Below are 13,945 nucleotides of genomic sequence, written 5' to 3' on the forward strand. Positions count from 1 at the left end.
AACTAGAGATCTCATTAAAGATTTTAAGGCTGACATTTGTAGATAGGTACTTTAGTTTCACTTTCCCCAAGACAGCAAGAAATATTCTATAACAGAAAGATGACTATTTTTAGCTTTTCTTTCTGCTGGTGAGGTGGAATAGTGAATATTTTTAGAGCAGTTGAAAGTACAGCCACTTAGATTAGCTGAGTGTTTCTATCATCAGAATCTCAATAACCTTGTTTATTTTATGTATCTAGGTTTTACCTTCCAGTGTTTTGAGTTTATGTAAATTGCAGCGTGATTCCTCTCTCTCTTTAGTTCATCTCTCTGTGGAACAATATATAAAAAAAAAATGAAATTTTAAAACCTTAACTTTCTCTCTGCACATTTTGTGTATTTTGAATTATAATTTTATCCTGGTTATTGTGGGCATTACTTTTCTTACAGGTGAAATGTTAGTAATTATAACTTAGGGAAGGTTGTTGAAAATCTCTTAGGAGTACAGTAAGCCCTTAATATTTATAAGAGATATTCCCCCATAACCTTTGTAAATATCCTTAATTATGAACACCACTAGAAAATTTCATCTTTTCTCTAAATTGGACCATAAAGTAAGTGAAAATCTGAGTGACTTCTGTTTTACCTTCAGTGACTACAAGTGTACAGCAATTCAGGTCACATTGACAGGCTGACGTACTACCTGAAAGACATAATCCTTCATCCCCCAAACAGCCAGCAGTCAAACTCTGGTCTTAGCAAAATTTTAGAAGTTTCACATTACTATACATTCTAGAACTTTGGAGACCTTCAGGATTGGTTCCAGTGATTCAAAACAGTATAGTAATTAATGCAAAACCCTGAGACATTAATATAATTTCCTGTTGCAGATATGAAAAAATTGAACATCTCATATTTAAATGTTACAATCAGTAACTTAAACCATTCACACCTGAACCCATTGCACTCTGGTTTTTGCTCTTCCCATTCCACTGAAACACATCCGGCGGAGATCACCTATTACTTGCTGGTTGTTAAATCCAGTTCTCAACTCTCGTCTTACCTGACCTCTGAACATTTAACACTGTCCATATTTGCTGTGAAATTCTCTTCCCTTCGTATCAAGGACACCATTTCCCCCTGCTTTTCTTTTTGAATTTCTGGCTATTTCTTTCCTTTTTTTTAAAGATTTTATTTATGTATTTGAGAGAAAGAGACTAAGTGTGAGAGAGAGAGAGAGAGAGAGCACAAGCTAGGGGGGAGAGGCAGAGGGAGAAGCAGACTCCCTGCTGAGCAGGGAGCCCAATGCGGGGCTCCATCCCAGGACCCTGGGATCATGACCTGAGTTGAAGGTAGATGCTTAACCACCTGAGCCACCCAGGCGCCCCTGGCTATTTCTTCCTTGATTTGAACCTTTAATGTTGGTAGTTCCTCAGGTTTTTTTGTTCATCCCTCTCCTTCTCTGCCTCCCCCCGCTTTTGCTTTAGTCACTATTTTTTAAAAACAGCTTTATTGAAATATCCTTGGCATATCATAAGCTGCACATATTTAAAATGTACAGTTTAATACATTTTTCCTGTGAATTCATCATCATCATAAAAATAATGAACATATCCATCACTCCCCAAAGTTTCCTCATCCCATTAGTAATCCTTCCCTGCTACGCCTTCTATTCTCACCCAGCCCATAGATTGGATGTGTTTTCTGTCACATTATGAATGTTACATCTAGATTAATTTGCATTTCCTAAAATTTTTTTTAATGGAATCATGGGTTATATACTTAGGAGGAGGTGTCGATCTTCTTTTACTCAGGATTATAACTAAGACTTATCCGTGTTGTTGTGTGTATCATTAGTTTATTCCATTTTATTGCTGGGCAGTATTTGATTATATAGATGTAACACTGGTCATTCACCTGTTAATAGACATTGGGTTGTTTCCAGTTTTGGATTGTTGAAAACAAACCTGCTATGAAAATTGAGACCCAAACCTTTGTGTCGTTATATGCTTATATTTTTCTTGGGTAAATTGCTAAGGAATGGAATAAATGGGTCATATGACAGATGTAGGTTTAACTTTTTAAGTAGTTGCCAAGCTATTTTTGAAAGTGTTCCCACCAGCAGTGAATGAGCTTCCCAGTTGTTCTCCATCTTTGTCAACACTTGGTGGTGTCATTTTTAAAATTTAGACATTCTACTGGGTGCATATCTCATTGTAGTTTTAATTTGCATTTCCCAGGTAAAGATATTGAGCATCTTTTCATGTGCCTATTGGCCCTTTGTATGTATTCTTTAGAAACATCTATTCACATTCTTTGCCCATTTTAAAAACTGGGTTGTTTCTGTTGTTGAGTTGTAGGAATTCTTCATATATTCTAGATATTAAACCCTTATCAGGTATATGATTGCTAATATTTTCTCCCATTCTGTGCATTGTCTTTTCACTCTTTTTATGTCCTTTGATGTACATTTTTAATTTTAATGGAGTCCAATTTATCTTTTTTTTTTTTTTTTGCCTGTACTTTTAAACATCCTATTTAAAGAAACCACTGCAAAATCCAAGGTCATGAAGATTGTTTCCTTCTAAAAATTTTTACTTTTTAGCTCTTAAATTTAGTCTTTGATCCATTTTGAGTTAATTTTTGTGTATGATGTAAGGTAGGGGTCTAACATCATTGCCTGTGGATAACCAGTTTTCCTACCATTTGTTGAAGAGACTCTTCTTTTCCCATTTAATATTCTTAGCATACTTGTCGAAAATCAGTTGACCATAGATGTGAGGGTTTGTGTCTGGGCTCTCAGTTGTATTCAATTACTCTGTCTATCCTTGCAAATTTTTGTGGAGAACTGATTGTTTTGAGTACCTTAATTTGCTAACTCTGGAAATCAGATTCTCCCTCTTCAGTGATTGCTTTTGTTACTTGTTGAGGGGTGCAGCTGTCTGTTTTGTATAGTGACTTTTCTACACTATTTCTGCAAAGTCTATATTCCTTGTTGTGTATGGTTTGTGAATTGTCTGTTTCATTGTGTCTTCAGTCAGCCTATGATCTGACAGAGTTTTCTCCAGATGTCTGGATCTAAAAAAACCAAAGTTTGTACATCTCTTTAAATCTTCTAGTAGATGCTGACAGGGAAGCTGCTGAAGCTAGAGCAGTTCTTGAAACAAAGGGAAACCTCTGCTGTGGTCCGTTAGGGAACTACCAGACCATACAAAACATACAACCCCAAATTTTTGGAGGACTAGGTTCTTACTGTCTATATTACCCCATCAGCCTCTCTAGGAACTCAGGCCATGGTCCCCACAGCCGCAGTGGGGCTCAGAAATGGTGGGGGATAGTTGCTGGATTACTCACATAACTTTTTAAACAAATTTTAGCAGTCTTGTCTATCAGACAAATCCCCTGGTTGCTGTTAAGTGTCTGATCAGGTTTCAGAGTTCTGAAATCATTGATTCTGATAGACTTTTCCCCAGCTCAGTTGTTGTTTTAGAGGAGGGACTAACCCCTGGAGCTTCCTCTATGATGTTACTTATGACCTGTTTTGAATTAATGTTTGCATATGGTGTACTGTATGATTTGAAGCTCCTATTTTTCCTTCTGCATACATGGGCGTCCAGTTGTTCCAGCATCATTCATTGAAAAGACTATTCATTTTCAACTAAATTGCCTTTGTACCTTTGTCAGAAATTAGTTGTTCATATATATGTGGGTATATTTTGAGACTCTGTTCTGCTCCATAGATTATACTGTCTTGACACCAACATCACACTGTCTTAATTACTACGCTTTTATAATGTCTTAAAATCAACTAGTGTTAGCCCTTCAGTTTTGTCTTCTTTTTTGAAATGGTTTGGTTCTTCTAGGTCCTTTGCATTTGCAAGTGAGTTTTAGAAGCACCTTGTCAATTACTATCCCCCCTCCTCAAAACACCTAGCTAGGATTTTAATCGGATTACATTGAATCTACTGATCAGTTTGGAAACAACTGATACCTTCTGATCCATGGACACTGTATATCTCTTCATTTATTTGAGTTCTTAATTTCTCTGAGCAGCGTTTGGCATTTTTAAATGTCTTGTACCCCCTGTGATATTTATCCCTAAGTATTTCATTCTGAGGGGATGCTATTGTAAATATGTTTTTAAAATGCCAATTTCTAATTGTTTGCTCCTAGTATATAGAATACACCAGATTTTTGCATATCATCATAACCCACTAAATTCACTTATTCTAAGAGCTTTTTGGAGATTCTATCAGATTTTCTACATAAGTCATCATATTGTCTGTGATGGACAGTTTCACTTATTTTCCAGTCTTGATGTTTTTCTTTTTCTTGCCTTGTTGCCTGGGCAAGAATGTCTAGTACATTGTTGAATAGAAATGATAAGAGTGGTTATCATTACCTTATTTCTGGTTTTTTAGGAATAGTATTTAGTCTTTCACTTTTAAGTATAATGTTGGCTATAAGTTTCTCATAAGAATTTTTTATTGGGTTGAGAAAGTTCATATCTATGCCTGGTTTGCCAAGAGTTTGTTTTTTAATCCAGAATGGATGTTGAATTTTTGTCAAATGCATTTTCTACATCTATTAAAATGACAGTATGGCATTTCTTTTTTAGTTAATCTGGTGACTTGAATGTTGGTTGTTGGTTCCTACCTTCCTGGGAGAAATCTTACTTGGTTATAATGTACTATCCTTTTTAATATATAGATAGATTTGATTTGCTGAAGTTATGCTAAGAATGTTTGTGTTTATGCTTCTATGAGGTAATGGTTGATAATTTTCTTATAATATCTTTGTCTTGTTTTGGTACTGGAGTAATACTGACCTCATAGAATGAGTTAAGGTATATTCCCTCCTTTTTAATTTTTTTGGGGGACAGTTTGTTTAGAACTTGTAAATGTTTGATAGAATTATTCAGTTTTTTGAAGCAATTTATGTAGAACTGCTATTTTTTTCCTTCAATATTTGGTAGTTATCTCTGAGAAAGACATCTGGGCCTAGAGTTTTCTTTGAGGAAAGATATTTAACTACAAATTCAATTTCTTTACTAATTACAGGGCTATTCATGTTACCTGTTTCTTCTTGAGTGCACTTTGGTTGTTTCTGTTTTTCAAGAAATTTGTCTGGTTTTTTGAGTTGTCAGAATTTTTGGTCTAAAGGTGTTAGTACCTCTTACACTGTTGGTGGGAATGCAAGTTGGTACAGCCACTTTGGAAAACAGTGTGGAGTTTCTTCAAAAATTTAAAAATAGAGCTACCCTATGACCCAGCAATTGCACTACTGGGTATTTACCCCAAAGACACAGATGTAGTGAAAAGAAGGGCCATATGCACCCCAGTGTTCATAGCAGCAATGTCTGCAATAGCCAAACTGTGGAAAGAGCCGAGATGCCCTTCAACAGATGAATGGATAAAGAAGATGTGGTCCATATATACAATGGAATATTACTCAGCCATCAGAAAAGATAAATACCCAACTTTTACATCAACATGGATGGGACTGGAGGAGATTATGCTAAGTGAAATAAGTCAAGCAGAGAAAGTCAATTGTCATATGGTTTCACTTATTTGTGGAACATAAGGAATAACATGGAGGACATTAGGAGAAGGAAGGGAAAAATGGTGGGGGGGATTGGAGGGAGAGATGAACCATGAGAGACTATGGACCTGAGAAACACACAGGGTTTTAGAGGGGAGGGGGGAGGGGGGATTGATTAGCCCAGTGATGGGTATTAAGGAGGGCATGTACTGCATGGAGCACTGGGTGTTATACGAAAACAATGGATCGTGGATCACTACATCAAAAACTAATGATGTATTGTATGGTGACTAACATAACATAATAAAATTTAAAAAAAAAAAGGTTTATAATAGTTCATTATATGTTTTTAATATATGTAGGATCAGTAGTGATGTCACCTCTTACTCCTGATATTGGTCATTTGTGTCCTCTCTTCTTTTTCTTATTAGTTGGGCTAGAGGCATATCAGTTTTACTGATCTTCAGAAAGAAACCACCTTTGGTGTTGCTGATTTCTCTCTCTCTTTTTTTTTTTTTTGGTTGCAGAGTGTTTTATTATATGAGTATTTATTCATTCATTCTCCTATTGATTGATATTTGGCATAAGAATAATCTTAATGGGAACTGTGTAACTATGTGATGAAAATGACAGAACCTTCAGGATATGAATAAATGGACACAGGTACAATACTCCAGGATGGCAAGGTTAAAGATGTAAAGATATAAAGATGCCAGCTGTCAAAATAATTTGTAGGTTTATTGCAGTTCTACTCAAAATACCATTAGGTTTTAAAAATCATAGCAAAACTATTCAGGAGTTCATATAGGTGAATAAATATTTAAGTTGTTGTTAAAGTTCTTTTTTTTTTTTTTTTTTTAAAGATTTTGTTTATTTATTTGACAGAGATACACAGCGAGAGAGAGAACACAAGCAGGGGGAGTGGGAGAGGGAGAAGCAGGCTTCCCGCAGAGCAGGGAGCCCGATGCGGGGCTCGATCCCAGGACTCCGGGATCATGACCCGAGCCGAAGGCAGACGCTTAACGACTGAGCCACCCAGGCGCCACCAAAGTTGTTGTTAAAGTTCTGAAAAAAGAATGGGTGGAGAGAAACCTAACTATAAGATATTAAAACATAATGAATCTATAACAATTAAGAACTAGAGTGCCAGCACCAGGATAAAAAGGACCAATGGGATGATAGCCCGGAAATGGAACATGTTGGATATAAGGATTTAATATATGAGAAAGGAAACACACATCCATAGGGAAGGGAAGGATTATTTAACATATGGTGTTAGTATAACAGTAAGCAATTTGGAATAACAGAAATTTAGATTTTTAAAAATATCACATACTAAAATAAGTTCCAGATGGACTAATAATTACATAGAAACAACAAGCCAAAAACTTCAATTATATATTGATTGAACCTAAGAAGGGGAACAGTTAGAATTTGCAAAGGACATGGTTGACAGATTAGATTACATGAAAGTTTAACTTGTATATCATCCAAAAATGTAGCCAAATGAAAAAAATATAGCAGACTGGGGGAAATATTTGCAGCAAATTTCCATGGGTTAATGTTCTTATATATGAAACCCCTATGCAAATATAAAACTGGGTGCAGGACAAGATTGGACAATTAACTAAACCAAACAAAATAAAATAAAAATAAAATAAAAATTTTGTTTGGAAACCAAACAAAAATAAACAGGGAAAAACTCTTTAATGCAAATTAATCTACTGAGGACTTACCATGATCCATCCATTAAATTAGCACAACTCCCATGCAGGCCAGAGTAGGGTGCAATTAGTAGATGCATAAATTGCTGGTGGTCTTATATATAATGTTACAGCCATTTGAAAATCACTTCTGCAATGTGTCAAGATTCATAAAAATCTCCATACTTTTTGATCCAGAAATGCTACATCTGGGAATTGATCCAAAGAAAGTAATAACTACCCCCCCCTTTCAAAAAACAAACATGAGCCCAAAGATGTTCACAGAATTGTTTCAAATAATGAAAAATTAGAAACAACCTAAATAGCTAATCAAGGGAGTAATTAAAATTTTCATTATATCCCATAGATAGAGTACAATGCAATAATTAAAATATGGTAATAGAGATTATAATTGAAAAATGTCATAAGGGTGATTTTTTTGAAGTGAACTTTCAAATTGTCCATACAATTTGATATAAAAATGACTAAAAGGAAATATGTAAAAATGATAAGCAGTTATTATGAAGGGATAGTGGGTCATTCTTTTCCTGTTTTCTATGATCCAATATAATGCTAAGCTGCATGTAGAGAAGTATACCACCCAGATCAGGGGAGCTAATGGACCTGTATTATGAGAAGAACATGGGCTTTGGAGATGTTTAGATCTGAGTTCCAGTTCTGCTTCCACTTAACCTAGTATGAGGCCTTGACAGTTACATAACAACTTTGAACATCAATTTCTAAATCTGAAAAAGGAGCAGATACATTTTCTTTATTGGCGTATAGATTAACAATAGTAGATGGTAGTTGTTGATAAAAATACTCTTTTAGTCACATCACATCTGGACTAATACATCAGTTTATAAGCAATCATAAATCTCAGTGGCAAACAAGTAAGGTTTATGTCTGGCTTATGTTACTTATTAGCTGCAGATTGGCTGTGGCTGTGTTTTATGTTCTTTTCACTCTAGAATCAAGGGTGGACTGGAACGAAAAATGGTGAAACCAAAGGAGAACTCATAAAGGTCTGCCTAGAAGTGGTATACTTCCACTCACATTTCACTGGCCAAGGCTAATGTCAGTGGCACTGGAATAATCTTATTTAGAATAAATATATATATATTGTGGCAGAGTGTGTCCAGTTCTTGCTGTTGCTTTAAGGGTGTGACAACCTGAAGTATGTCCAGAGGATCAGGATGGTGAGTAATTCTGCAGTCTCCCCTGAAATACAGTGAGAAGAGTTGAAAAAGAGGGGCTTGTTAATGCTGTCTAAAATACTTGAAGAATGGCTGTCACTGGATATGGAGTATGACACTGATGGGTAGAAATTGCAGCATTATGTATTTTGACTCAGTATAAGGGAGCAAGGAGGAAAGTGGATAGAAAAGGAAATTGTTGGTTGTTTTTAATATCTTACTTCATTTATATTCTTCAAAATAACCGTATGAAGTTGTGGGTATGTGTGTGTGTTTATGTTTAAATATTGGAGGAGGAAACAGTCACAGAGTGGATAAGTACCTATGGTCATATGGCAAGTAAGTGGCAAAACCTTTTGGAATCTAGGTCTATGTGACCTCATCTCTTTCCACTAAATTTTGCTACTCTCTGTAGGGCTGCATGCTTTCTTATAATTAAACTGTTAATATCAGCCATCTTCTGCCTGACAAAGTAATGGCCACTCTTCTCTCACCTCTAAATGGATTCAAAAAAAGTGTGAGGAAAAGTTGAAAGGAAGGTTGAACTCTAAATTGGTGGTCTGCAAACTTATGTGTTAATATGCCCCTCTCAGTAAAATAATTTAGCATATATGTGTGTGTGTATATATATGTCGTATCTATTAAGCTATTATACTCTTAATCTATTAAGCTAATATTCTCTATGTTATAAAGCAAAAAATAGAAGTTACAAAAGTTAAGATTTTACATAAAATTTTAGATATTTTTATAAATTAGATTAGAGATTTCATGTAAAATCTCAACTTTTTAAAACTTACATTTAGGGTACCTGGGTGGCTCAGTCGTTAAGCGTCTGCCTTCGGCTCAGGTCATGATCCCAGAGTCCTGGGATCGAGCCCCGCATCAGACTCCCTGCTCTGTGGGAAGCCTGCTTCTCCCTCTCCCACTCCCCCTGCTTGTGTTCCCTCTCTCGCTGTGTCTTTCTCTGTCAAATAAATAAATAAAATCTTTAAAAAAAAAAAAAAAAAAAAAAACTTACATTTATAGGTAGGTAGGTACTTTTTCTTGTATCCCTGTGGATTGTCTTGTGTACCTTCTGAGATGCATACCCCCAACATTGGAAGTCATTGTTTTGGATATATTGGACTCCTTTTTCAGTATGAGGATTCTGTGATTCTGTTTGGCCTGAGTTTTCCTGAAAGGGATAATAATAGCTTAATTGCCTTTCAGAAAAGTTTTTAAGATAGTCTGTTACCTAAGACAAAACTCTTAAGTTCTTCACTGGCATTCATTGTGGAAATTAAGCCTGAAAACCACATAGATGAAAGGTGCTTTTCCAGATAAATTGTAATAACTTCATGAGCATTACAATCTAAAAAGAGTTTGTAAATAGGGGTTATTACTAAGTAATAAGCCTCATTTCTGTGTGTGGCACAAGCAACTGTCTCTTTATTTTAGTCATGTCTTCTTTATCTAAATCTGCATGTATGTGTCCAAAACGTACTGTACTCATATATTCTAAAATGAATCTGAAATTTGCCTAAAGAGAAATATGAATATTTGTACTTGGGAAATTATTTTAGCACTGTTTTAGAATGGAGCCAGAAATCTAAATTAGGCTAAGCCTACTGGATTAAAATCTTCATAGAGAGATACCCTTTAAGAAGCAAAGGAGTTATTTGCATTGTTTGAGGGAGGAAGTGATCTTCTTTTCTGCATTCTAGTCCTTGGTTATCAGTCATTTGCCGGGTTGGTACCTCACAATTAAGATAACTTTCTGGTTAGTAACTCTTTTCTTGGGGATAGATTTTTTAAGTAAAAGCCTTTCCAGTTCACAGAAAGCAGAAATGCAAATCTGGCCTTTAAAAGATGCTTCTATATTGAGATGAAATTGTAGATCAGCAGTGATCTTTTCCATTTTTTTTCTCATCGTGATACATTTGTACAGATTTTTCAGCATGACATACTGCAGCTTGGTGGTAATTGTAGAGGAAGTGTTGCTTACAAGTCAGATCAAACCCTGTTTAAACAAAGAGATGGCCAAATTCAGCTACTTTTTCTGCATGGGTTTAAGTGGCCCACAGGCCAGGATTTCCTTCATAGTAACTTTTAGTGATCCTTTTTTCTACAAAATTACCCTTGAAAGGTATAGTTTAAATAGTTTGGTATTTTTAAGTTGTCATATTCTTTTATTCGTTCAGCAATCATTCATTGCTTCTTTGTGCCAAGCACTGAGGAAACATTAGGGCTGATTTTTAAAATATGCATGTAACTGGTATAAGCCAATAGAATTACTGTTGCTCACAGCAGCATACTGTAGGAATCCCTGCTCTTACACAGACCTGTCCGTGCTTGCCTGCTCTCTTGTTTGTTTCTCTCTCCCTACGTCCCTTCTCCTCCCTCCCTTCCTCTCTTCATTCCCTTCCTTCCCCTCTTTTTGTAGCTCTTTCCTTCTTTGAGATAGTGACCACAGGCAGATTATGAAGTCAGATCATCTAAGTTTAGGAGAAACTATTTATGGTATTTACTGTGTAACACTTGCATGGTATAGTTAGGCAGGAGATGATAAAATTCGTATTTTGCCTTCAAGACCAAATGTCACCTCACCTTTGCAGATCTCCAGATGTGTATGTTTGTTACTTAGCTCAGAAACCATGTGTCTTTAAATGGGTTTATATTTTTCTACTTTAAATAAAATTAATATAAGCATGTTTTTATACAAGTGTGCTTTTTTAGATGCACACATTTATATGATTAGATAATTTTCAGTTAGTGTTTCTTTGATTATGTATTTTCTGAATTTGAATCCTGATATGGCTTTTGAAATTAGCCATTTTGGTGTCTATTTCTGTTACATTACAACTGGCACATTTCTTACTTTTCAGTGCTTTAATTGCCTTGTTATCTAAACTCTAGAATATATTCCAGTTAATTAAAGTCATGTGAATAATTGGGCTTGTTTTTTTTTTTTTTCTGGCTGTTATGATCTCTATTGATGAATTTGAAGGTAATTAAAAGTATAATTCTTTTCTTCTTTAGCATCAGACAACAGCCAGCGCTTTCGAGAAACCTGTTTTGCATTTGCATTGACACCACAACAAGTGCAGCAGATCAGTAGTTCCATGTAAGTTCTCTTCAAGTGTAACTTGCACCTTGGCCTTTGAAACCAGTAATGTCTATAATAAGTGATTTTTAAAAGCAGTGTATTGGGTGAGTATTAGTGTCATGCGAATATTAGTATTGAAAATGCTATTATAGTGTTAGTTATCTGAAGAACAGTTATATCTCTGATAATTTGAAGAACTTTAGGAGTAACAGTATCTTTGAATCAGCTTTCATGTGCATATTTTAAAAATAATTGTAGTTCCTACCCTGTCTTTTCTAGGGATATTTCTGGGACCAAATGTGACTTCACAGTGCAGGTCCAGTTAAGGTACAGTATTGTCTACAGTATATATCCAATGTTTAAAAGTTAATATTCCTTAAAGAGTCTTAAAAATTATGTAATTTTCAATAAGTATATTGAAAGTACTAGGTTTAGATGTTTGGGTGAGGGAAGACCTTCTCCTGTTATGAAATATCCTAATTTTTATACAGTTTAGATTTTAATATAGCGAGTCATGTACCATATATCTAACCACCTTTCTCCGTTTTGGTTGCCTTTAGTTGGTTGAGAAGCTCCAGCTAATGATATGTTTAAATGATATGATAGTGTGAGCTCTTTAGAACTACTCTTTTGTGAATGTGCAAAGGATGACAACCTACTGTAAATATAGAACTAGTACTTAGGTTAAGTGTCTCACAGACTACCAAAAACCAAAACAGTCTAATTTGCTTTGTCCTGTATTTTAAATCATTAATTTAAAAACTCTATTCTAGATTTCATGAGACCTCTCTTGATAGTTTTGCAAAGACGAATGGAAAATTTTCTAGCATGGATTCACAGATTCCCCTTATTCAGTTTCTTTTCTTAGCTCATTTTTTCTAAGGATATCTAAGAATTCTTTTATGTTAATATGTCTCTCTGTCTTATATAAACCATCTTATGGTACTCTTTTTACTCTTTGACTATCCCTGTAGGAACCTAACTGCTCCACACTAGTCTTGTCGCAGTAGGGATAGAAGAGGAAGTATAAGACCGATGTTTTCCTCCATAAGCTGTTTTCCCTAAAGTGGGAAGGATCAGTCAAACAGATAGCCACAATCTCACTAATTGGATCCGAAGTTGTATGTACAAATTATAAATACATTAGGAGGTCAGAAAAGAGAATAAAGCACCCGCTCAGTGCTTTAGGGAATGATGTGAAAAACTCTGAAATTGGCTTAAAAATACAGTGATGAAAACAGTGAGAAAGCAGAGGAGAGGTTGAAATCTTGATTTTATTATTTTTTTAAGTTTTATTTATTTTTAAAGATTTTATTTATTTATTTGAGAGAGAGACAGAGAAAGAAACAGAGACAGAGCATGAGCAGGGGGGAAGAGGCAGAGGGAGTGGGAGAAGCAGACTCCCTGCTGAGCAGGGAGCCTGATGCAGGGCTCCATCCCAGGACTCTGAGATCATGACCTGAGCTTAAGGCAAACTCTTAACCAGCTGAGCTGGTTAACCACCCAGGCACCCCTGAAGTCTTGATTTCAGAGTGCACTGACAAAGATGTTCCTATGTAAAAGGTACTTTATCCTCTGTTGGGGCAGAACATGATAATGACTGAGTAAATTAAAGGACTAAAGTATGATGCCTTCGTAATTATATAGTGCTGTAATTTTGCTTACTTCTGCATCAGCAGTTTTCTTTTGTTCATACTGATATGTGACATTATCGTTTGAAACTGTTTTTTAAACTGTTGCCTGGAGCCACCCATGGGGGTCTGTGCTAGGTCCCTCCCACCCCCCAACACACACTCTCTGAACCAAAGTAGTACTGCTTTGATCTATTTTGCATGTTTGACTTCTGGGTTAGTTTTCATTTGAAGAAAGAGTCCCAAGACTAAAGTAAAATTTGAAAACCATAGTTCTAGAACAAAAGATCTAGTTCCTGTCTTCAGTATTTTATATTAATATACATGCATTCTGTAACACAGCAACAGGTACGGTTCACCTTCCAAAGGAATGTTTTCTGTTTAAGATAGATCAGCCCTCTATTTCAGTGGTTTCGAGGGAATCTTGGTGGTTAAAAAATGGTTTAGCCCAAAAATGAATGAATGAATGAATGAATGAATGAACGGTTTAGCCATTTTCAATTCAAATTCATCTCCAGAACTTGATGAAAAAAGAACCATTTTGTATTAGAGTTGGTAATTGTTAGGTGGTTCTTTGCGTTTTGATAAAATGGTTATTTTTCATCCTAATCCCCTTACCCTCGTTAATAAGGTCTACAATCCCTGTGTATTATTTAAGTTGGGAGTGTATACCTATTATCCTAATTATAAGTTGTGTCTAAAGCATGAAAATAATTTGGTCAGGATTAGCGTCACTGTTTCCTCTATTAGATTCCTAGTCTGTTCTCATTTATGTACCTGTTTCCCCTCCCCACCACCATGAACTCCTTC

The 13,945-nt window shown here is 35.6% G+C and overlaps 1 protein-coding gene across 2 annotated transcripts in view; it reads left to right on the forward strand.

Annotated features, from left to right (window-relative positions):
- Positions 1–13,945, forward strand: part of PIAS1 (protein inhibitor of activated STAT 1) — a 115,286-nt gene that overhangs the window by 65,060 nt on the left and 36,281 nt on the right. For both annotated transcript variants that reach the window (XM_032418037.1, XM_032418038.1), the window contains exons 3-4: positions 11,438–11,522; positions 11,784–11,831. In XM_032418037.1, coding sequence (XP_032273928.1) covers positions 11,438–11,522; positions 11,784–11,831 — 133 coding nt within the window. The remainder of the gene's footprint in view (positions 1–11,437; positions 11,523–11,783; positions 11,832–13,945) is intronic.

Source organism: Phoca vitulina, unplaced genomic scaffold (assembly GCF_004348235.1).
Source record: "Phoca vitulina isolate PV1807 unplaced genomic scaffold, GSC_HSeal_1.0 scaffold20, whole genome shotgun sequence".
Lineage (NCBI taxonomy): Eukaryota > Metazoa > Chordata > Mammalia > Carnivora > Phocidae > Phoca > Phoca vitulina.